Source organism: Artibeus jamaicensis, unplaced genomic scaffold (assembly GCF_021234435.1).
Source record: "Artibeus jamaicensis isolate MK-2021 breed Jamaican fruit bat unplaced genomic scaffold, CSHL_Jam_final scaffold_833, whole genome shotgun sequence".
Lineage (NCBI taxonomy): Eukaryota > Metazoa > Chordata > Mammalia > Chiroptera > Phyllostomidae > Artibeus > Artibeus jamaicensis.
This window is the reverse complement of record NW_026522056.1, coordinates 21018913-21044568: the sequence shown is the minus strand read 5'-3', so window position 1 is coordinate 21044568 and position 25656 is coordinate 21018913. Positions and strand designations below refer to the sequence as shown.

Sequence of the window (25656 nt, the reverse complement as noted above, 5' to 3'; positions counted from 1 at the left end):
AACTCAGAGATCAGTATCAGTGATCCTAACTTCCTGCTTCCTCATTTTTTACTCTTCATATGGCAGTTCATCCTCTGGTTCCACCTTCAGGACTTACTTCACATCAAGACACCTGCAACAGGACAGAACTCATGCACACGCCCTTCCGTACCGAGTCCTAACAGAGCTGGCGGGGAACAACAGGGAACTTGAAGGAGAGAGACTTGACTGTAGAATGAACGGGAGCGGAGCCCAGAGAAACGAGGGCATAATTACCTGTCTCTTCATCTATCTTGAAAACACCAACACCGGAACCGTCCCTAATGGAGTAGCGGACCTCTCCATCTCTCCCTGCATCCTCATCATGGGCGGACACGGTCATCACTGAGGAGCCAACGGGGACATCCTCTTTCACGGTGGCCTTCTCCACAAAGCTGGGAAACACTGGAGGGTGTAAGTTCTCATTCACATCAATCACCTCGACCTCAACGTAGCACGTGGACGACAGAGAGACTGGCTTCCCCTTGTCCTTGGCCCTCACGGTGAGGTTATACACCTGCTTCTTCTCGAAGTCCAGCTGCTGCACAATCCTGACTGCGCCGCTGAGCTTATCCACGTCGAAGCTTCCCTCTCCGTGGTCCAGGAGACTGTATCTCACTTGGCTGGACTGACCTAAGTCGGGATCGTAGGCCTCTAACCACATGATTATGGTTCCTTCCGGGAGGTCCTCTCGAACTTTCACACGGTAATTAGGTGGAATGAACCGAGGGGGGTTGTCGTTAACGTCCTCTACCGAGACCTTCAGAAGTACCGTGGAAAACAACTGGGGTTCTTCTGTGGCTTGATCCCTGGCTTCGATCTTTAAGTAATGCACGTGCTGGACTTCGGGGTCCAAGGGGCGTGCAACTGTGACCACACCAGTCACGCCGTCGATGGAGAACGCATCTGTGTCCGTGAGAAGAGAGTACGTCACTTGTCCGTTTGGCCCTAGGTCTTTATCTGTGGCTTCCACCTGGATGATTTCACTGTTTATCTCCTTGTCTTCACTCACCTCGACAAAATAGCTCTCTTGTAAAAACTCAGGGGGGTTGTCGTTGGCATCCAGCACCCTGACAGCGAGGAGATGCCAGGCGGCCTTCTGCGGTATACCAAGGTCAGACACTGTAATATTCAGGGTATACCTGTCTGTGGTTTCACGGTCAAGTGGAGACAAAATTTTTAGCATCCCAGTATCCATGTCGATAATGAAGCAACTATCCTCATTTCCTCCCGAAATTGCGTAGACCAGTTTCCCATTGAAGCCGGTGTCAAGGTCAGTGGCATTCACGAGAATGATGCTGGAACCCACAGGGCGGTTTTCCTTCACCTCGATGCCAGCGGGGAGAGTACTTCTGAACTGCGGTGCGTGGGCATTGACAGAGTGAGAATCAAAGAAGACGTCCTCCACCTCCCCCTGGCCGTGCAATTTGTTTGCCTGCAGCAGTTTCTCGGCCAGCATTTTGGCCACGCCAGTCTCTTCACACTGCAAGTGCACCGGCTTACGAGTCACGGCCACGGTTATGTTGACATACAACGGTGTGGCAAAATTTTCTCCATCTGTAGCTGTGATCCTCAGACTGTGAAATGACACCTTTGCACCCAAACCGTTCATTAGCGGCTGCTTTAATGACAACACCCCAGAGTTGGGATGTAAGCTGAACAAATCGAGTTCGTTTCCAGCTTCGATCTGATAGCGGACCAACTGAAGTTCATCGGCGTCGATGGCGGAAACAGTAGTGATCTGCTCTCCCACCCCTAGATCCCTGGGAATGGTTCCTTCACAATTGATCTTCTCAAACAGGGGCGTGTTGTCGTTCAAGTTGCTCAGAGTAAGGGTGGCGAGGACTTCGACTTCACGGCGGTACGGCAGGCCCCAGTCGGACGCGCGGATCCGCAGGGTGTACACCCGGGGCATCAGCTCATAGTCCAAGACCTCCGAGGTGCTCACGGCCCCGGTGAAGTGGTTGATGACGAACGGCACGGGGTTCACGTTTGCGATGCTGTACGTCACATACCCGTTCTCACCCTCGTCGGGGTCTGTGGCGCTCACACTCATGACGGTCGTGCCGATGGGCATGTTCTCATCGAAAGAAGCTTTGTATGCCGTCTGGGTGAATTCAGGGGCGTTGCTGTTAGCGCTTAAGACTTTAACCAAGACCCTGGTGGAGGCTTTTCGGTCACTTGTTGTCACCTCGAGTTCAAACTGGGATGCCTGCTGTCTTTTAACTGGTTCCAAAATGGAAATGAGACCAGTGTTGTGATTTAAACTGAACTTGGCTTTTCCAGGGGCACTTTTGAAAACATACCTCAAATGAGGATAGCTCGGCGTGGCTTTTACCATGACCACCGGCGTGTGGGAAGGAGCCAGTTCACTGATTTCTGCCCTGTAGACCTCCTTTTCAAACCTGACTGGCCCAGCTCGGAACTGGGGGGAAGTCACGTGAACTACTTTTACAGAAGAGAACTGGGGGGGCGTTCCTTTATCTTTCGCCTGCAGTGTCAGGTTGTAGCCAAAAGGATGACTGTCCCAGTCCACGCCGCCAACGGCCTTGAGTTTATACTCTTTACTCCCCGGAGAGGACCTCACGGTTCTGAACTGCTGAAGGACGTCGCCTGCCACAATGCTCAAAGAAGCTATTTCCCCACCGGCACCCTGGTCACAGTCGTCCACGGTCAGGATTGCGTAGGTGGGGTCCTTGTCCAGCTCCGCCGGCGACGACGTCACTGCCGTTATCACAGGCGCACACTCGTTGGCCTGCTCGACGTGAACCGTCAGCTTGGCCATGCTGCTGATGCCGCTGCTGCCGTACAGCTTCATGCCGCGGTCCACGGCGAGGATCTCCATCTCGTAGCGCCGCGTCTCCGCGTAATCCAGCCTCCCAGTCAACATGATCGTACCGCTTGTGGGGTGAATGGCGAACATGTCGGTTCGGTCTTTGAAACTGTAGTAGAATTCTCCATTGGTTCCGATGTCTGCGTCCGTGGCACTGACTCTCGCAATGCTGGTCCGTATGGCCGTGTTCTCAGGTAAAGACACGCTGTAGGAGGTGGGCGAGAACAACGGTCTCAAGTCATTTGTATCCAGCACCTGCACGCTGACCACGGTCCGTGCTTCGGCATTGGTGTGTTTTTCAAGGGCCTTGACTACCAGTGTGTAGTGGTCTTTCACTTCTCTGTTGAGAATAGCTGTATTTCCTCCTTTGGTCCGAATCCTTAGGAAGCAAAAGTCTCCAAGAAGGTGCTCTTCTGCTTTGAACAAGTTTTCATTGTCTCCTGACACAATTTTGTACCTTAATTCCCAGGAGGGGTTTGTGATGTAGATGCCCATCTTCACAGGGTGCCCGACGTAGGTCTTGGCTGCGGAGTTTTCATGCACGGTGACGCTGTACTGGGGCTGTGTGAACCGCAGGGCAGCCTGCTCCGGGGCCTGGCTGCCATCGCTGCCTGCGAGGTGCTGGAGGAGCAGGAGCAGGAGCAGAAGAGCGGCCACGTGCCTCCCCATGGCGCCACTCACGGGAGCCTGCAATGGAGCACAGAGGCAGCGATAGTTACTTCGGAGAAATGCAACCCAAAAATGTACCTTTTCTCCCTTACAGCGTATTTGAGACCTTACGTATGAATCAAGTATTTCCCATCTTTGTGGAATACGATCAAATGAATGGTGTTAGTTTTTTTTTTCCATCTTCCAATAAAAGTATCAGCTCCTCTTATTTGTCTAGAGTTACTAAGTTTAAGAACACTCTTTTCCATGTTTTAATGACTCAAGGCCAAGAATCCTAATGAGCATCGGATGAAAGACTGCCAATTGTAACAACTAAAGTGTATTCAAACACTTAAATCTTCAAGGTAAATATAAGCAACTGTTAAAAAGGTAGATAGCTACATTGTTTACTCTCACTTACATACAATAAAGTAGGAACGTCAAACTCATTTTCACCAGGGGCCGCATCAGCCTCGCCACTGCCTTCAAAGGACCAAATGTAAATCTAGGACTGTGTAAATGTAACTACTCCCTAGTAGTTAACTGAGATCTTGGCGCTGCTGCCATGTTGAAACAAGGTGCGGGGCAGGATAAAACAAGGCGGAGGGCAGATTCGGCCTGCGGGCCTTGTGCGTGCCACCTGCACACTAAATGCTCACAAACTCAGGGCTACTACCCTATCCTGAGCATGGGAAGCTCTGAACAAGTAATTTAATAATAATAAAGAGTAAAAAACCTCTCGGCGATAGTTTTATATGACTTCTCATAAAGATAGCTTGTAATTTCATTTCAAAATTCATCCTGAAATTATTTCTTTATATGATTGAGTTCACTCCCTACAAAGTGGAAAGGTTCACTGTCTCAGTACTATATCACAACTTCGGCGTATTAAAGTAATTACCTCATTCAAGTGTGAGACTGAGGTCATTTCTGAACCATCACAAGCCAAAAAAAAAAAACCTTACAAAAGGAAAACCAGCAGCCTGATGATGAACAGAACTTCTCATCCGTAAGTCAGCAAAACGCATCTCACCAACCACCTCAATGTCTCGTCGTTGCAGTTGTCAGCAGCCAGTGCTCAGAGAGTGCCCACAGTCCTCAGGGCACCGAGCAACCTGACCCGGGACAGGAGACACACACACACACACACACACACACACACGTGTGTGCGCGCACACGCACAACCTAACCACCTAGGCTACGGCTGGGGGGGGCTGGTTAATGCAGCAAGGTGGTGGTAGGCACTGCTGGAGTCGGAGGGAGGAGTCCAGGAGAAGCCCCCGGAGAAGGGGTTGCCTTGAACAAGGGGGACACACGGCAGCCTACAGGCCTGAGGTCTGGCACTGGAGGCGAACAATTATTTTCCAACCGACTGTTCCCCGAAATGCCAAACTCACCTTGCAACTCAAGGTGGCTTCTTAAACATCCTATGTCCCCTGGGCAAAGTGACTCTCAAATGCACGTTCCCGAAATGTGAATGCTACCAAAGGTGAAAGACCCGGCAGACTGGAGGTTCCATACCAGGCTGAGATTAGTGCGGCCCCAGTCGCGCACGGTCCCCTAACTCGGCTGCCGCCAGCCCTGTTCCAACACTCATTTCACTGGGGGTGGGGAGGACCTGATATGCTGAAAGCAGCTAGAAGCTTAACTGACACTGAATCCTGTTCAAGTTGGGCAGCCGGACTTGTTCTTTAGATAGCATGCTTCAGCTCAGCACAGAAAGGAGGGCAATGAGTCGGATTTTTAGCCTCTGGAAGAACAAGTCTCATTTAAACAAAATAACAAGACAGTTTTCTCCCAAAACTACTCCTTAATTTAGTCAACAGCTCTAAAACTCAGGAGAACTTGAATATTTTGTAACGATCGGGTAGTTTTATCAAAACAAGTAAAAACTTCAGTTCAAGTACACCTCCCGGTACCAGGAACCCCATGTGAGAGAGCCCATCCAAGGTACACGGAGTCAGAGATCATGCTACAGGAGAGTCCCATCCCAGGGCATTCACAAACTAGGAGTAACTAAAGACAGATGGATACATGGACATAAAATGCTTTAAAAACCACTTAAAAAGATGATGTTGAAAAAGCACTGTCTTTGTTTTAGGAAACATAGTATTACTATCACCTACTTGACAAAACTGCGTTATACTAGGATTAAGTGTTATACCAGGATTCTATCATAAGCAATTAAAAATTTTTGCTTCGCCCTGGCTGGTATGGCTCCGTGGTTTAAGTGCTGGCCTGCAAAGCAAAGGGCCACCGGTTCCATTCCCAGTCAGGGCTCATGCCTGGGTTGCAGGTCAGGTCCCCAGTAGGGGGTGCACAACAGACAAGCACACACTAATGTTTCTCCCCCTTTCTTTCTTTCTCCCTCCCTTCTGCTCTACAAATAAATAATTAAATCTTTTAAAAATTGTTTTGCCTAATGCTACATATAAAATATCATTCATTAAAAGCAGTAAGGCAGCACTCTATCTGTTGGTATGAAAAGATGTCCAGATATACTCACTGGAGAAACTAAACTGACCCCATTTACATTTGCAAAGTAAAAGGAGAAGAGAGACAAATTGTGTGCAGAGCACACATATGTGCTTAAAAATGGAGAGAAAAATCTGGACACAGATAAAAAATAGTGTTAACTGTGGTCATTTCTAAGGAACAGGTGGCTGGAGACATGCTTCCATTTTTACTTTTCTATCGAAGGTTTTAGGCACAAGCATACACTGTCCTTCATCATTTACTCACTCCCTTTGTCAAGTATTTGATTCGGTCAACGAACATGTAATGTGCTGGGAACAGCTGTAGATGCTGGGGATACAAAAGCGAAGCAAACAATCTATCAACAAGTTCTCTCGGCGACAGATTTCCTGGTGACAAACAAGTCAACAGACTATATTGGGTGCTGACAATCGAGTGCAAAGGAGAAAAATAAACAGAGCAGGCCGAGAGAGACTGGTCAGGAACCTGAAGGGAAGGCGAGAACCCTAAACTCAAAAGGACCGAGGTTTCCTAGCCTCAGCACTTTTCGAATTTTGGAATTGTGTGTGTGTGTGGGTGGGGGGGCACTGCTTAGAGAGCTGTCCCACGCGTTCTAGGATGTTTAGTATTATTCCCGGTCTCCATCCACTAAGAGCCTGGAGCACAACCTCCCCACCAACTGAAAAGTGTCTCCAGATATCGCCAAATGTCTCCTGGGGTTCGAAAGCTCCGCTGGCAGAGAAGCAACAGAGACCCTTGTGGCTGGGGCACTCGGGTGAGGGGAGGGCATTCAGGGGGCGCCTTTTCCTGATGCAAACTTTTAATTTTAGAATAGTTTCAGATTTACAAAAATGTTAAGATCGTTTCTCCTACTGAGAACAGCTCACAGAACTAAGGTGCCATTGCCACAACAAATGAACTAATGTGATACACTGGTCCTAACCACTGATGTCCCGGCGCCCTTCTCCTGTCCCGGGATCCCATCCAAGTTCACCGCCTTACACTGTGTCGCCCTATCTCCGACTCCTCTGGACTGTCACAGTGTCCCGGACTTCCCTTCTTGTTACTGACCTGGACAGTTTTGGGGAGCACTGGTCAGGCATTGCATAGCATGTCCCCGAAGGGGGATCTGCCTGGTGCTCCTCTCAGACCCCAGGGCCATGTGATTGGGGGAGGAGGTGAAGTGCGATTTTCATCACAAACCACTGGCACTTCTCTATACGGAGGCTGACCTTGCTCTCATAGTGGAAGTGGGTTTCTCCACAGTGAAGTTACTCCCCTTTCCCGCCCCTCTGTGCTATTTAGAGAGAAGTCACTATGCGCAGCGCACATGTAAGGGGTGGAGAGCTATGCTTCGTGAGTTATTTAGAATTCTTCTAGGGGGGGAATCTGTCTACTTTCTTCCATTGGGTATCTGTTCAATCATTCCTTTAGATCACTCGGAACTCGTGGAGGAAGGGCGATGTTTAGGACTTTGAGTTTTACTTGAGGATCTTCAACAGGGAGTGACACGCTCTGACTTAAAGTGAAAATGGTGGCCCTGATGGGCCCGTGTCGGGAACAGAGCACAGGGCAAAAGCTGGAGGGAGGCCAGTTCGAGGGGAGAGACCACAGTGACTCGGCCCCAGAATGGTAATGACGGAAGTTGGCAGAAGTGATCGAATTGTGGATCCAGTTAGCACAGGATCTGCTGAGGAACTGGAGACGCAGAGGGGAGGAGGGAAAGAGGGGTATCAGAAAAGATTCCAAGGATTGTGTGCTGAGTGAAGAAAAACTGGGCTGGCAGGTACTGAAAGGAGGGGAGAGTGAGGGAAGGGTGAATTTTAGGGAGTCAGATGAGGAGTCCCGTTTCGAACAAGCCGAGGTGGGCACACCTGTTGTAACGATTAAGTGGGCAGCTAGACGTGCGGAGAGGCCCGGCCTGGAGACCTAAATGGGAGAAGGACGGAATATCACAAAGCTGTAATCACCAAGGAATGGCGCACAGGCAGAGAAGACAAGAAAGGAACCCCCGCTGCTCCCCAAGATTTAGACAGGAAAGGAGAGGAGCCAGCCAAGGAGTCAGAGAGCTGCTGGGGTGGAAGAAGCGAGGAACAGTGGTGCCCCAGAGACCTAAGCAGATCGATCTTTGAGAACATCTGAAGCCTAACATTAGAACTGGGATATGAACGAGAAAGGCCCTGGGCAGCCCCCCTCGCCCCCAGGTCACTAGGACTTGCCACCCAACATGCCGAGTGACTGCAGCTGTTCTCTCACCAGGAGCTCAGGCCCTCACTCCGACCCCAGCCTCCACTGCCACCCCCTTACTTCCCACAGCCAGAACCCTACACACCTTTCACAACCCACCCAGCACCCTCTGCACCGACTCGGCGCAGCTGGAATGAACTTCCTGCACCACGTTATTAACTGAGACCAAAATGCCACCATCCGAAAACAAACAAACAAACAATAAAACCACGGCTGCTACTCTGTGCAAAACAAACAATAAAGCTGCAGGGGGAAAAATAGGACACTGAACACCATTTCATTTAAAAAGTCTAAAAAGCGCATTAGCACCCAGAGTGCATGCTCAGGAAAATTAAACTCCAAAAACCGTTCCAGCCAAAGGCTACACTTTGATATTTAGAAGGTGATCAGCTACTGGAATTCGCGGTACTTTAGGGTCCCTTCTGGCATTCTCGGAAGCGGGAACAAAGAATGCTTACTTAGTGCAGCCCTTAGGAAATAGAGCCTCGGGTGCAAAGCCAGCACAGCTTTAGCATAGAGCTCTGAAAATCCATAAATAAGAGAGAATAGTAATGTTTCTAGAACTCCAGTATCAATATGCTCATATGTCCTCATTACAGAGAGTTCTGCGTAAGTATTCCAGTGGGGTACTGTGACTGCACCATCTTCAGGAAGCAGAACACGGCCCTGGGGGTGGGGACCTGGGTGCCGGTGTTCAGATTGAAAGCTGAAGATGTGGAAGGGTTTCATTGGCTGGGGAACAGGACCTTACGTGGAACACAGCATCACACAATACACAACACACAAACTCTGCTCAGTGTTGCATGTTTATTGTGTAGTCATCCCAGCCCTCTGGGGCCAGGGAAACAGTGCTGAACTTTCCATGACAACTATGATAAAAATATGCAACATGATCCAAGGACTCCGTGTCCCCTCCTCCCGCCCACCCCCATCCTGCACTGATGTGGGTGACTGTGTGACAGCGTCACTGCGATGGAGCTACTATGACATGGAGAGCTTCACGTTCGGTTTGAATAGTGACACATTTTTACAGCGCTTTTTTTTTTTAAGAACTCTAAATTGCAGGGAAGACAGCTGCATTTTCAGAGAAAAATGTCATGAAATTGTCAAAAAACAAACTATGAAATTAAATGACTCCCATTTTTAAAAAGTGTGTATTAAATGTTTAGTAACCTCTAAAATCATAATAGGAGTCAAAAACACTGTAGCTTACTAAGAAAGCCTTTTGTTACTCAGCTATAATCAATTCATAGCTTCCAAATAACATTTATAAAAGGGGAAAAATCTGCATTTTTCTAATTACATTATAATAGTCATAGACAGTACTTTTAAAAGCTTTCCTTCCTACACTGAAAAATTAATGGGTAGAACTTTATTGTCTGGGCACATACTACATCTTTTTAAGCTGCCTTAATACATTTTTCAATAAAACTGGGTAGGGGCCCAGCTATGAACCTAGAATGGAACGTCAGCCTTAGGCTTAGGATACGCATCATTTAACTACTTCGGGAACTCTGTGTGTAGTTGCTGCAGTAAGTCTGGTAACTCTAGCAAAACGTCATTCAGACACTGCCTGCAAATGATCGACAACTGATCCTAAGTCAAACGCCCACGGTGTGCGAACTGCTGACGCCTATGGCAAAGCACTGCCCATCTCGCTCCTGAGCACACAGCAACTCCCTTTCAGAACTTAAAAATGTCAGCATTTATATGATTTAACTAATCCCCAGTAATTTTTTAAAAGTTTTCTTGCCCCGAAGAAAGTTGAACAGACTCCCTCATTTTTAAATAGCCTCTGTATAAAATGCACTATGTAATTTTCTGACTCCACAAACCCGTAAAACACGTCTGTGGGCACTGTGAAGGTGACTGTGTCTGGTGGTTCTGTGCTAGTGACACGTGAGAGGCGGGAACAGGCGGCGGACGGCTGCCCGTGCATTTCTGGCTGGGCCGGGCATCCCCCGACTCGCCACACATCCAAACACAGGGCCACGACCTGCTGCACATCCTCCAGCCGCTCTCACCTCATCCACCCTCCAAGGCAAACACGGCCCACAGAGAAGCTCAATAAACCGACTGTTTCCTTCCTTTGATTTAAGATAATCTCCCCTAATGTATTTTCCTCTGCCAACAGAAATCGTTTGAATGATGTTTTTGCGGGGCAGTCAGTCATTAACACCCGCCGCTTCTTCCACTCCCACATTAGTGAGTTTTCATTCCAGGTCACGCTGAGATGCTCCTGTGCACTCAGGTAGCACAGGCATCTCCGTAAATAATGTGAGTGGTCCATGTACAGTAAGAAAACGGAAGTCATCAGGTAGACAGCCCTTCCTCTTCCTCTGCTTCTGTCTTCTTTCCACATCTTGGAGGAGGCGGGACCCACCCTAGCTGCAAAGGCACCCTTGATGCCCCCAAATTCTGCCTCTTCTGTGGCTCTTCCCCAAACCCTCTCCACTCTCCCACTCAAACATAGGACTCAAATGTCCCCTTCGCCGCAGCCACGCTCTGCAGCGTCTACAAATACAAACAGTGCCGATTCTGTAGCGTAGTGGTTATAGGTTCCCTTGCACACATACACAGGTTCATCCCTACTCAGAGGTGAACTTCACTCAAACCTCCACCTTCCTCAAACCAACGCCCTCTTTCTCTCCTCCTTACACTGGCAAACGACAGTTTCTGGGTGCTCCCTGGACTGTCCCAGAACTCCCTCTCAAGACCTGACCTCTGCCCTCAGCTGCTCCCTACGACCTCAGGTCCACCTGGTGACAGAAACAGCTTCTCCTGGTGCCACACGCTAATGCCAAACCGAGTGACCCTTTTCTCAGTGCCCACCTCCTTGGGCTCACCAGCACATCTGACACTACTCATCCCTAATCCCCTGTGCCTCCTGTCCTTTGCATTGTCACAGACGAGACAAAGAGACAATCCATGACATGTAAAGAGTAAACAGCGCAATATTCCCGATTCTCTTCAATCCTTTTACACTCTGCACTGGCTCCTTCACCTTGAAGTCGGGCACTGCAAACGTCTGACTTCCGACTCTGTACACACGCACGTATCACGGTCCCCAAAGATCTCACCCACTTCGAGGCGGCTGCTGAGGGATGGGGTGACTACAGCGGCTTCTTCCAGGAAGACAAGAATCAAGTTGGCCGCACTGGTCGACTGGTCCTTTCACAACGCCTCTGCAGTATGTCACAATGTTCGACGGTGCTTCACCCACAGAACTTCTTTCAAAAGGGAAGTCAGTCCTCTCAAACCCTGCCACTGCTTTTACCGGTGAAGTAGATTTTAACAACCTTCCAAGAACCTTCACCACAAGCAGATCCCATCTCAAGCAACCACTCTCTTTGCACGTCTGTGAGAAGCGGCTCCTCATCTGCTGACGTTTTACCCTCAGGTGGCAGTGACTCTGTCACATCTTCCAGCTGCAATTACAGTTCTTGTGCTGTTCCCACCAGCTCTGCAGTGACGTCCTCCACTGAGGTCTCGAACTCCTCAAAGTCGTCCCCAAGGGCTGGGATCCTTGTCCTCCAGACTCCCATTAACACTGATATTTCAACTTCTTCTCACACATCACAAAGGTTCTTAATGGCAACTAGAGAGGTGAATCCTTCCCAGAAAGTCTGCAACGTCCTTTGCCCAGATCCGTCAGAGGAATCGCTACCTCTGGCAGCTATATATAGCCTTGCAAAATGCATTTCTCAGTAATAAGACTTGAAAGTCAAAACTACTCTTTGATCCATGGGCTGCAGAATGGACCTCATGTCAGCGGGCACAGAACACTAATCTTGTTGCACACCTGTATCAGAGCTCTTGGGTGGCCAGGTGCACTGTCAATGAACAGTCATATTTTGAAAGGGATCTTTTTTTCCTGAGCAGTAGGTCCCAACATTGTCTTAAAACACAGGGTGGGGCAGAAGAAGGTTTATAGTTGGGTGTATGAACAATACAGTAATTAAATAACAACACAGGAATAAGCTCTGTTTCTCAGACCCACCACTGGAATTAATCGGACTTCTGCCCTGCCCCAGATTCTGTAAACCGTGTTGCGAACAGATGTGCTGTCACCTGGCAGAGTGGATTCAGCACAACACCGAAGGGCCCCAGGATTCTAATCTGTAAAGGAGGCCAGTCACCAGTCACCAGCTGCATCAGCCCCTGACAGGAGAGTCAGCCTGTCCTTTGAAGCCTGGAAGCTGGGCACCGACTTTCTCTTCTGTGGCTGTGAAAGTGGAGCTTCCAATGCAAGGCGGCCTCCACTAGAAATCTATTGTTAGGGTAGCCATGCCACCTTTATTAATCATACAGCTGGATCTCCCAGGTAACTTGCCACAGAGTCTGCAGGGGCATCTCAAGCTTCATCTTGCACTTTTATGCTCTGGAAATGGCTTCTTTGCTTAAACCCCACGAACCAACCCCAGGCAGCTTCAGACTTTCCTTCCGCAACTTCCTCACCTTCTCTCAGCCTTCACAGAGCTGAAGAGAGAGTTGTTCTGGATTAGGCTTTGGTTTGTGCTGTGACTCGCTGGACTTCTATCCAGACCACTAACACTTTCTCTGTTTCAGCAGGAATGATAAGTTTTGCTTTCTTATCGCTCCTGTGTTCACTGGAGTAGCACTTTTAATTCCGAAAACTTTACCTTTGTTGTTTGGCACTTGGTTGTTTGGCCTACCTCTTGTCCAAATGGCTTTCAACAAGTTTTTCCTCATTAGGTTCAATTTCTAGTTTTGATTTAAAGTGAGTCGTGCAACTCTTCTCTCACTTGAACACCTAATTTCAACACTGCTGTGTCTTGGGGGACAGGGCGACCCACAGAGAGGAGAGACAAGGAAAGGCCCGGTCAGGGGAGCAACCAGAGAGCACACATGTGGATTAAGTTCTGGGTCGTACCTGGGTGTGGTCTGTGTGCCCCACACAGCTACAGTAGTAACAGGATGTGAGAGATCACTGATCCCCAAACTACCACAACAAATGCAAAAACGGGAAAAATCGGAAACATTGTGAGAATTACCCAGATGTTACACAGTAATCGCCAGGCAGTGAGCAAATGTTCCTGGAGAAAGGGTGCTGACCGGCTTGCCTGACTCTGGGTTACCACGAACTCTCCATTTGTAAAAAAGTCACAGCATCTGTGAAGGGCCATAAAATGAAGCACGCCTGTAGTCCGGATTCCACTGTCCTGTCCTATTTCACAGAAGTTTCACCTCTTCCCAAGTCACCTATGTTTGCAATCAACGAAATGAAATGAAGAAGAAGGGGCTGGGAGAGGTACGACTTATGATCTAACCCCAACTTTGTCACTAATCAACTCCGTGAATTGAACAAAATGACTTAACACTTGGACGGCACTTCTGTATTTGAAAAACCAGAGACTGGACTAAAATCTTTATCGCCTCCCACCCTCCACAGATACATATTCTTCCACCCCTCTCTCCAAACACACTCACCCGTGTGCGTGTGCTCTCTGAAAGTTCAGGATTTCTGCGACCTTTGACTCTTGACTGCCAAACCTCCACTGACTCCCACCTAGACTCGACTTTTTCTCAACTTCTCAAAACTGTCCCCTGTCCGTTTCTGCTGCCGCCACCTCGTCCAGCTCGTGCCCGTGTTCGTTCAGACACAGCATCTGACAGCCCCTCGGGTTTGCCTGCTTTCTGGTCCCAGTACTGTTTAGCTTCTACGAGGCAATCCAATTAATCTCATTAAAGCTTCTTTATGATCTTATCCCCTAGTTTATACATATTCAGTGTTTCCCCTCAACCTGCTGATTAAGTATAGTCTTCTGGGCCTTATATGAAAGGTCTTTGATAATCTGTCCGATACCTCCTTTCCTAATTTAATCTCCCGATTTTACTTCCTATTTCGAACCCAAACAGTCTATCCCACCGGCTGGAAACGACTCAGCTGTCTTGAGCCAATGAAACCACCTATTGGAGGCAGCACCAAATTTGTAACTGATCCACCCCATATCTTCCAAAAGGTAATGCAAACATTACTATTTTATTTTTCCCCACCCTTCACGCTTCACATAGAGTTTAGTTATTTTCACCTTTTTCTTCATCCTTTCTTTATTTCCTCCCCTTCTAAACCACTGCCCAATAAAACTATTCTCCCCGTCTTTGTACTCCAATGTAAGCTGTACCTACAGGTTTTCTGTTCTACCTACACATGGAAAAGAGACAATTCACAATGAAGTCAAAACAGAATGAAAGCAGCGCTGAGGATAAACCAATCAACCGTTTTTCTAAAGACAACACAGAGTGCTTGGGTCTCAGGTCTCTTTTCTCACCATCTATCACACCCCAGTCACGTCACAACCCATCCTTAACCCTTGACAACTAATTAACGTTTCCACAACTTGCTTTGCACATGTCCTCTCCACTCCTTGACTGGTCCCTCCCGATTCACTCTTCCCTCAGAGCTCACCCTATCCTAATACCCACGTACCCCAGTCCTGGTTCACTCGGGTGTTATGAGGAACTGCTTTGACCCGATAGATATAACTGTGTTGACTGGTCCTTCTCCTGCCCTGGAGTGTAGGCTCCCTGAAGACAGAAACATGATTTGTTCACCTTGTCCTGGAGCAGAGGAGATCCACGGTGATTGGGTTAGTGAATGAACAGATGGATGAGGTTTCAGAAGGGAGAATGGGAGGCGGGACTGAGGGAGGGGAGGGGCGGGGAGGGGGGGATAACATGGGATAATAATACACCCACTGCTCTGAAACGGAGGAGAAATCCAGGTGCAACCGCCAGGCCAGTAACAGCACTGCAGATGGCTGCCCTGGAGAAGACTCTCATTTCCAGCAGCTCGGAGAGAGGTCACCACCTCTCTCAAAATGCCTCCCAATTGGGTTAGAGGGGATGCTAGACCAGGGTCTGTGCTGCAGGGTTCAGACTGAAGTTCTACACAGAACTGAATATTCATTCCATCAAGGCCAAGGATTAAACAATGATCGATTCTTCTACGTGGTTTGCGTAAAACATTTAATTATAGATTTATCTCCACATATATAATAAACTATAAAATGAAGCAAAAAGTTCAGCAGTACATTTGAATCTGGGACTGAAGAAAAAAATGAAAAAAATTTTTTTAAACTTTAAAATGTAAAATATACAGATTCTTCATCTGACCATATACATGTTTGAAATGAAAAGCTCTTCTCAGAAACAGCAACTTTCTGATCTTAATTAAATGAGTCACCTGCATCACTAATTTCAAAAACTCCTGTCCAGTGCCGAAGGATACACTACTTGCAAACTGAACAATTAAGTGAGACAGAGAGATACAGTTTGGCTTCACCATCTACATAGTTTCATCAAAAGGGTGCTTCCCTACTGCAATCGCCAGCCTATAAAGGCTAGAGCACACACCTAGTCTCCTGGCTTCCAGCTATGAAGCCAGGTCCTGTGGATCGGGAAGCAGGCCTACAGCCAGTGCAACATCGGATGCAACAACAGCAGAGCAGTCTGATTCAGTTTCTTGGCTCTACGCCACATCTGCAAAACTTGGGTGGACAACAGGTGGCTGAGACTCGCTAAGAGAGTTAAAACAGATCATCAGTAAGATCCCTTTCGCCTACCACATTCACAGGAATGCGTGACTGCTCAGAGGCGCTCAAGAGCTAAGTCTAAGGGGGAGAGGGGTGAAAACTGTCAGTGTGCACATAATTTTGAGATTCCTCTTTTGGCACCTGTCTATAACATAGATTTGAATAATCTACTAACATAGTAAGGACCTTCTGGGGATACTTCTAAGGAAGTCATTAAAAGATACAAAGGAATATATAGTTGGCCTGAATGATTTTATGAAATCCTCTACCAATCTCATCTCCTTTCAGAATGACCAAGAATTTGGCTCATTTAAAATGTTCATTTTTGCAAGAAATGGACGCACAAAATACATGTAAACTTTATTCAACTGAAACCCTGCATCGAACTTGTTACATGCCATGTCTGGCATAACTTAGAGTTCTAGCAACTGTTTTTAAAACTATGTAATGTTTTATGTGCTTTTACACCCATCTTAAAGCTTAAATATATAGCAAGGGAAGAGACTAATAACTGTGGAACCAGAGCTGTCCTCCTAAAACACAAAGACAAAGCCAAGCATCAGAGTTATCCTGTGTGACTCGAGAAACACATTTTCATTAGTAACTTCACTAACTAGATGGGCTGCGTAACCACCACAACTCTGGGAGTAATACGGGAAAAACCACCGCCCTGTCTAGTTTCAACACGTGCAAGGTATCTTTGGAAACTACCAGAACCTACCTCTGACTATATGAAGACTTAAGAACCTGCTTCTGTAAAGATAAGTAAATTTTAAAAAATGTGCCTTTGAAATATTTTCCTGATTGTAATAGTCACTGTAAATACCCAGTTTTTTTTTCAAAAAAAATAATAACTGTACCAGGCACCAGAGAGTTGCTTAACAAAAGCCACCTACTGTAACCACAGTTCAGAAGCAAGGGGGGGGGACCTTTAACCGCTTAGAAAATATTTATGAGTTTACTTTCCTTATGCATACAATTGCCTCCTTGTTTTCAAAGCCCTGCAATTCACACTGATGGAACAAAAAACTTCAGAGACAACAGAAAGTTAGCTTCCTCGAAGAAGGCACTCTGAGTAAGGAAGAGAGCGCCAAAAAACCAGAATCTCTTTCTTTAAAAACTGATCTCACAAGTTTCTCTTCCTTAAAAGATAGAAACAAACGGACACATTATGGAAAGATTTAGCCAGCAATTTTTCAATCGCATCTACCTACATTCGGCCACTTAGTTCTGAAACCTCGGAGCCGCGCTCCTTCGGGGCGCAAAACATCTGGGAGAACTCTGCGACTCCATTTCGAAGATGCCCTTTGACGACCGGCCTCTCTTTTCATCTCTCCTCCACAGTGAGTACTGTTTCATAAACTGGAAGAATCAACCCAGCAGAGCCATCAGGCAGCCCTTGCAGACAACGACTGTTACCGAAGAGCGTGGAGCGCGCTGGGGAAGTTTCCGAGCTCCAAGGCGCAGCGGAAGTCCTCGCCCCCGGGGCCACCCGGTAGCCCCGCCGCGGCGTCGCTTTGATTTCCAGCAATGGCTCCAGGACCAGACCGGTGCTGCTGGGCCGGCTCGCGGACCAGCCGATTCCCAGTCCGCTCACGTCGCGAACCGTCCCCCCTCCCGCCCCTGCGCCCCGCCTCCGCCCCCTCGCCTAGCCGCCGATCCCTGAGCCAGCAATGAACTTTTCAGTGGGCAGGCGCCACGGCACTGCCCACCTTCCAGCCCGGCTTTCTTTCATCCCCTTTCCCAGATCTCGAGCAAGAGCACTGTCTGCAACTCGGCAATCTGACAAGAGCGCCCAATGAGCTCAAAGTCCGCCATCCGACACAGCTCGCTGCTTGCCTCCCCGGCAACGGCGGCGGGGCACCCCTCGCCCACCCGCCCTGCAGCTCCAACTTCGTTCCTATCAAACTTACAGCAAAGTTGGCCTCAAGTGGCGGTGGCGCTTTCGGAGGCCCCGCAACTCTCTGCCTCAAGGCTCCCCGAGGCAGGGATCGGGTTGGCCGGGGGTGGCGCCGGGTCCGCAGAGCCGCATGGTGCAGCCGGCCAGGTGTCTCCTGCCCGCCCCTCGCGCACCCCACTCCCGGGATCGCAGGCTCCGGGTAGATCCCTCCGCCCGCGGCCACGCCCGCGAGCGCCGGCGCTCGTTTCTTCAGCTCGGAAACTCGAGCAGACTTTCCCTGGCGGCGGGACTCCGAGCCCGGGGATCCCCGGCCGTGATACCCCGTCGGGAGTCAGAGACCGCCCCCCCTTCGGGTCTGGCGTGGAGTCGAGCGAGTACCCAGGGCGGTCTTGCGACGCCCCGAGGAACCGCGTGGGGCTTGCTCTAGTGCCTACGTTAGTTATGGCCAGTACAGATTTGTGCAGAGAATTAATTTGTAATGCTTCCTACTAGGAAAGGGAAAGTTCAAAAAACAGACAAAAAAAGCCATCTAAGGCTAATGCAAAAGCTTCCCACGCCTCCCTTTAGATTGTCTAGAACCTTCAGGGAATTCCTAAATCTGCATTTGAATGCCTCGGTTCCGGGTCTGCCAGAGCTCGGAGGGGAGGAGGTGTGAAACCCTCCAAAAGGTCTGAAAGGAACGCAGTTAGATCGGAATGACTTCCTCCTAAAATCATTAAGATCCGGAAAAATAAGAGCGCTTCCTCCGAGACCTCCCGGTACGGAGCTGGTTAGTCCCCATAACCTCCCCGACCCGGTGAGGAACCCCAACACCCGCCTCCCCCGGCGAGCACTCGCGACTCGCAGGTCTGCGGGACAAAAGGCAGCTGTGCCTCCTCGTGCGCTTTCCCAGCCAGCTAAGTCACACCCTGCAAACTGAACCCCTTCCAACTTGAAACTACAAGCTCCCTAGGGAGAGAGGGAAGCCCCAGGCGTCCAGACTCCCCCTCCAGGGACTCCCCACGCCGGGCGCGCAGTCCCGCGTTCCCTACAGTGAGCCGATCTCAGCGCCAGCAAAGCTCCAGGCGCCCGGGCTCCGTGCAGCCGAGACGCCGCGGAAGCCTGGAATGCTCCCGGTCTTTGGGAAATACCTCCTAGAAGAGGGCGGACGTGACCTCGGAAAGTTTCTGGGGCTCGGACAGTTTAACTCTGTGAGGACAAAGAGATCTGATTCCGCCGGAACCGGTGGAGGGGGGCTGCAGGGTGAACTGCAAGGCAGATGGGAACGAGGGAGTCTAGGGTCAAAGAGCCAATTTCCTTGGTTCAACATTAATGCAGTCTCCTCTTAAACCATCTTAAATAAGGTGATTGAAAAAATAAAGGTGTCTAGCAGGTTATGGCTGGGAAGGAAAAATAATGCCTGCAGCGTCAGTATGCTGATTCCCAGCACTAAGAAGAGTATGTTGTGTATTCCCTGCGCATTATTCAGAATACACACAAATTCACACCCCCAGCAAACACTACCATCCACACACGGCCACAAATGCGCAAAGTGCTCCTGCAGTTATAGGTCAATTTCATACATGGACACTTCAGAAGTAGGTGATCTCCAAGCTCGATCAGTTTTCGCCATTTGCCAAATTCTAACTCTTAACAAAACACAAGCACACAAGACCCACCAACAGCGGGGGGTGAGGTGGTAAAAGTAAAAAAGACACCTTTCCCGTCCCATAAAATAACAAGCTTTTTTTTTTTTATGGCACGAAAGAATTCCTGGAGAAAATTACCATTCGTTAATATATAATAACGCTTACTCCAGTAAAACATCTGCTTGGGAATCCCGGTGTTTCGGGCTTACTAAGAAACCTAATTGCCTGGATGAAGTTGCACTTGGTCGCCACAGGTACAGCCGAGAGCCAGGGATGGAGATTTCAGACTCTGGCGCCGGCGCTGCCACGTTTTTACCTTATCCTTTCCCCCAACAGAACGAAACAGAGGTGCCTTTTGGGTACCGTCGAATTACCTTCACATGGAAGAGAAATGTAGTTCAAGCTCCACGTTTCTCCTTTTAATAGTCTCCCCTCCCTAACCTTGTCCCCAAAAGCGCCTGGAAATTTGGGGAATGGGGGACGGTTCCCGAAAACCAAAAACGCTTTCCTCCGGCACGTCCCCGGAATCCAGGCCACTCAAACTACTATTTGTAAATTACATACAGAAGGGGCCGGAGTGGATGGTCAGTGAAGGCTGGGGTGGCGGCGATGGAGTTCACGCCCACGTCCCAGGAGCAGGTCCAAGTTCGCTGTGCGCAGAGAACCCGGCAGGGAGCGTGCTCCCTGCCTGGTGTCCAACCTAGAGGGCGCTGCGCCACTGTGAATCGCGCCGCCCGGGATGCGCCCTCCCTGGGCACCATTTCTATAATAAGTTACATCCAAAATAATGCTCAAACAGCATTGCTTTTCAAGTTCTTTTGAACAGTGCTATGTATGTATTTTATGAATTCCAAAACCTGTGCATACCGATCTTCCATTTTCCAGCCATGCACAGCCAGAGGGGAGTGCAGCTCGCCGAGGGGAAAGCCTGTGGGATGCACACGCTTCCCTGCACTAGCTTAGAACCAAATACCCCACGTAATTTCATTTACATTTAAACTTAAATACATAAAGCTTCCATTAAACAAAGAACTCACCAGTCCAGCCGAGTCCTCAGTGCTCTTCTCTAAAGTCCTCGGCAGCTCCGTAATCCCCCACGCGATCTGGATATGTGTTAGAAGCCGTTTCTGAAGTCCCAACTTTGCCTCCCACGGATCTTCAGCATGTCCCCGCAAAGAGTGCGATCCACTCGCGCTGCCGGGACCCAGGTGGCCGCATCTCCGGAGGCTTCCGTCCTGGATGAAACTTAAGCACCGAAAGGAGGCGAGAGGAGAGTGCACGAGGGCTAGAGAGAGGGCCGAAGAGAAGCCAAGTTTGTCCGGACTTGTCCAGGCAGCAAACCGCCGAGTTTGAGAGTTGCGGCCGAGAGCTGCGGCGGATCACTGCCTCTTTCCCCACTCCCTCCCTCTTGGGGGAGTTGGGGGGAGGGGAGGTGACGTCAGCGCCCCGCCTCGCCCGGAGCCAGCGGCTGGGAAGGGATTCTCCGGCGGGGTCCGCCTCCGGGACAGTAGCGGCGGCGAGCAGGGAAGCTGGAGCGGGCCCACCTGCCCAGCTGCTGTCTCTCGCGCGCAGCGTCTGCGCCTCTGCCCTCCAGCGGCTCCGGGCTCCGCAGACCGCAGGCGTTTCTCAAGCCCAGCACCGGAACGGCCCCGGGCCCGGCTGCGCGCCCCTCTCTGGCCGCGATTTCAAGCCCCCTCCGGCAGCGATTCCCACGCCTGGAACTGCAGGTGATGCTTCTCCCTATTCTGCAGCCGAACGCCGGCGCGACGTGGTGCCTGCTCGGGCGTTGCAAGGAGGAGACGCGAACGGTCTCTGCAGACCGGCCTGGACGACCCGACTTGTACTTTGTAGCCCTCCAACTTCTGGGGGTGATAGATTTTAAGTACTTCTTGTGCTCTAGGGCTGTTGGGGGTCTTTGTGTTGAAAATCACGGAGCCATATTTTAAGCTCCCAGTCCTTTCCAGAAGCGCCTACGTTTTTAGACTGTACTCTGAACCAGGGAAGGTTCCGAGGGGTGGGGGGAGAGATGGAGGAGGAGCCAACTTGTGATGTTTCTTACAAGTCTTCACAGGGGCCAATACACAGATCAGTGTCTACTCCTCGTAGTATAGACCAAGATACTCGCCAACACTGTGGATGTTTAATTTATACGTGAATGCGTCGTTTTTACGTAAGCGTCCAGGCCCCGGAGAATATTTTTAGTGCCGTTAAATGACTAAAATAAATATCCCCTGAACAGCCTGACATTCCCAGGGAGTCATTTCTGTGAGTTGGTTGATGCTGTTCCCAAAAAGTTGGCATGAAAATTCCAGGATACCTAGAAAAAGGGCTGGAGTGGGGGCGGGGGGTGGGGGGTGGGGGTTGCTGGGAGTGGATTCCATCACTGTATTTGCAGTCATCCCTGTAAATCGAGTGGTCATTTCAGCTGACCCCTGTCTGGAAAGGCAAAGAGCAAAACACGGAAGGTACTGGACAGAAGACATAGAATTAAACTGTTAAGAGAATGGAAGATTAAATGTTGGAGTGTTGCATGTGCTTAGCCTTGAGAAAGCCATGTAACCTATCTAAATTTCAGTTTTCTCATCTGTGGTAAGGGAATAATATCGTAAAAATATACTCGTGTATTTGTCCTTTCAAAAGTGTGTATCGAGTGCCATTTATTTGCCAGGGAGATAACATTCATTTGTGCAGACAGCGCTCTTGCTGATGAGCACCCAGTAAAGTGTCTAGCAAGCACAGAGTAGTTAATATATTTTCTTACCCACCCTTGTTCTTTACAATGTCTCTTTTTCCTCGTCTGTAAAATTAGGAAGGGTTCAAGGGAGGTCATAACAAATAATTCAGAATAGTTTTTGATTTGTGAAGAGGGCAGAGCACTGAGAGGCTGAGGCTAGGAGAACCAGAGCTACAAGAAAGGACCTTAGCGGGGCCTGGAAGGCCCAGAGGGCTGCCCCCAAGGTACCAGGTTCTTGAAGAGGGAGGAAGCCATCAAAGGAAAGACTGGCCTGAAAGGCCAGCCTGTCAGCACAGAGAACAGACTTCTCATCCCTCACTACATCAACCAAACCAGGTCTCTCCTCCTATGTCAATAGTTGAAATGAGAAACTGACCACATATGACAAGCTCTGTAAATAACATGCATGAATCCCCCCTCCCAGCCACTGCCGTGCAAGCCAACTTGGTTTGCTATACTAATCTGTACAGTTATCATAAATAAATCTAATGATGTCTATTAAAAATGCAATACGAGAGGAACTCATATATAATAATTGATGGAATTAATCAACATAGCTACTTTGATAAACAGCAGTGTGGTGGTTGCTGGTGGGGGAGAGCATAAGGGAACTAAATGGTAATGGAAAAAACACAATAAAGATTTAATTTTTATAAATAAATAAATAAATGAAAGCAAAGTGAGAGGGTGGAAAACTTAACAAAAGCCTATAGACCCACACAGTCCAATACTATGGTACTATGGGTTGTCACTGGCTGCCCAGTTACAACTTCAGTTCTTATTTAACTTCAGTTCTTTAGTCTGACCAGCTGTTTATCAAATACTCAATATCCACTGTGGCTAGTGGTCACCGAGTTGTTCAGGGCCAATGAAAGAGCACTTTCATTATGGACAACATTGTGGAAGACTTTGCTAGGGGTTTGGAAGGCTATGTCAAGTATCGTAATATTGACGCACCCAATATTGAGTAACTTCCAAAGTAAAAAAAAAAAGGACCACAGAAGGATTTACTCATTCCACAAATATTTATCAAGCACCAACAATATACGAAGTGAAATCAGGACTCTAATGAGTTAGGTATGTTTGGTGATTAAGAAATATTGACATAGCTTAACAAAGGTAAAAATACCTAAAGTGGAGGGAACTTGAGACCCTGGTGTGAAATCTTAAATGTAGAATTTCTAACTTATGAGAATTGGATGGATTAGCAGCCATTTTTTTGTATCTTAATAACTGCAGGCAAAGTATAAATTTCACACACCAAGTGATCTCTGTAGCATGTTGCAGGTGAGATGTGGTTACTTGTAGTCTATCTGAAATGTGGAATAACTGAAGGAAGTGGAGAGTCGGGAAGCAAATATTGGAAATTCAGAAAATCCTAAACTATTTGGTAAGAAATTGTAATTTTCACTTACATTCTTTAAGGACATAAAAATCTGATAGTTTGTGTAGTTAAATTAAACCATAACTATTGTTGATCATGGGCCAGGTAATTATAGCCTGCAGAGAAAGTTATAATCTAAGAATTTAAAAAATGAGCCCCTGAGGTTTTTGTTTAATTGCATCAATTTATTGTATGTATGTGAATTTATAAACTGCAGTAAGTTTTGAATGAGGTTAATCTTGTCTGATATGAGTAAATAAATAGGTCTGTAGGCTGATTGCCCCAAACTAAAAAGTATAGTACTTGGAATTGCATTCTTAATGGTGGTAGTGTTGGCGAAGTACTAGTATTCGGAAAATAAAGGAATTACACACACACACACACACACACACAGAAATATTAACTTGGCTGCACATGCCCTTTCGGTGGTATTCAATCATCACTGAGTCCTAAAACCAGGGGAAATAACTAAATTTAAAGCAAGGAAAAAATTCTAAGACATTTTCAGGCATAGTCCAAGAACTAAGTAATTATAAGGCGGCTGACTGATTTCCCGCAGGCTGTGACCTCCATTCCTTTGCTCAGCTTCCTCACCTGCCTGCATGCACAACACCCTTTCTGCCATTGCTTCCCCAAGGTAGCCTACTATTCAGTCCTTTCCACTGCCCCAGGCTCTGGAACTCTTGTACCCTTTCCAGGCAAATGCAGCTCTCCTCTGGGACCTGCCTGTCCTCTCCAAGGGAGTGGGGGGGGATTAGAATGAACCAGGACCGAACTTGACAGGGACAAAGGGTGGTTAACTATGGGTATCAATATGTTAATATTCCTGGCTCCTTCCAAGTTCAGTAGAACAAGGGTTTCCTTTTGTAATGAATTAATTAGCTTATTTTTATTTTTTTGTTTAGTTTTATTGTTGACACTATTATAGAAGAACAAGGATTTTCTTAAAGCTACACCTCAAAGATAAAATTTTGCACTTAATGGTGAAAATACAGATGCTATCCTGGGTGGGGTGAAATATTTGGAGGCCTGGCAAATCACCCACTGGGTGGCTGACTATTAACGCAACAATGAGAAAGGACAAAGTATACCTTCACTGTAGGGACAAGTACACAGTGGAACTGGCTGGTGGTGGACTTTCAATTCCTACAAATGTAAGATCATTCCCCAGAGATTAAGCAACAGATCTTGCGGGAGAAATATAATTCCTGTGAGGCTTTCCCAGCGCAGTGATGGAAGGATTCTAGGTCCGCCTTTTTGAACAGTAAGCAATGAGTCATGCAGAAATGTAAACATATTTTGTCAATAGAGAGAGTAGCAAGAACATTGCACTTGAGGTCAGTAAATCTGGTTTGAGTGTCGTCTTTGCCACATCAACTCTAATGTATTTGGTTGTTACTGAATTTAGGGAGTCTTTCGTCTATCAAGGTGCATCTCCAAAAAGATCTTCAAACAATCTGCCTCACTGACTGTGAGAGATACCAGTGAAAATAGAAAACAGCAACTACAGTGCCATCATTCTACTTGAACATACCCACTATTTCTCACCCCAGTCACCAGGCTGTGTGGAATCAATAGCAATAAGTAACATTGATTTAATGCCAATTATGTTCCAGACTCTGTTCCAACTTCCTTATATGCAACATTCTTATGTAATTTTTATAAAACCCTGTAAGAAAGTAGCAATTACTACCCTGCCACCATGTTACAGGTGAGAAACTGAGGTGTGGGTAGACTAGATAACTCATGCTGCATCACCTTCTGGACTGAAACCCAAGGCTGGCTGTCTCTGCAGCCAACACTCCTGTCAATGCGATGCCCCAGCACCTTGTTGTCCAGGCCTCATTTGCACCCCGTGTGAACCAAAGCTGTTGCTGTCAGCAATGCTGTAGTTTAAGAAGCATCCTAAGAGGAGAACAACAACAACAACAAAAAATCTGTCCAGTGATGGCTGGAGGAGAATTCTCCTGTCAGCAGCTACACTGAATGTGGATTTTTAAACATTGTTTAAACATCAGTCCTTAAATCCTAGAGTGAGAGCATTACTGAATGTGTTGAGAAGTATAAATGAAATATATATCATTTGCTTGGCTTACCTATTTCCCTAGGTAGATATGCATGCTCTTAAACACATTTCTTTTCAACTCAAAATTGTGGTCTGGCTTTTAACTTCAGTCTGAACAGCAGAAAAATACACACCAATGATTCTCAATGAATTCTGACAGGGTCTATC

General features: G+C 48.0%; 1 protein-coding gene across 3 annotated transcripts in view; it reads right to left on the bottom strand.

Moving 5' to 3' along the window:
- The window catches only part of FAT1 (FAT atypical cadherin 1), a 124826-nt gene extending 103486 nt beyond the window's left edge, over positions 1 to 21340 (bottom strand). For 2 of the 3 annotated variants that reach the window (XM_037128745.2, XM_037128743.2), the window contains exons 1-2: positions 20343 to 21340; positions 256 to 3538 (exon numbers count right to left, since the gene is read on the bottom strand). In XM_037128745.2, coding sequence (XP_036984640.2) covers positions 256 to 3520 — 3265 coding nt within the window. In that variant the 5' untranslated portion in view covers positions 3521 to 3538; positions 20343 to 21340. Of the gene's footprint in view, positions 1 to 255; positions 3539 to 17690; positions 17843 to 20342 lie in introns of those variants that run through there. The other variant, XM_037128746.2, reaches the window with a different exon arrangement.
- Between the last annotated feature and the right edge of the window lie 4316 nt (positions 21341 to 25656).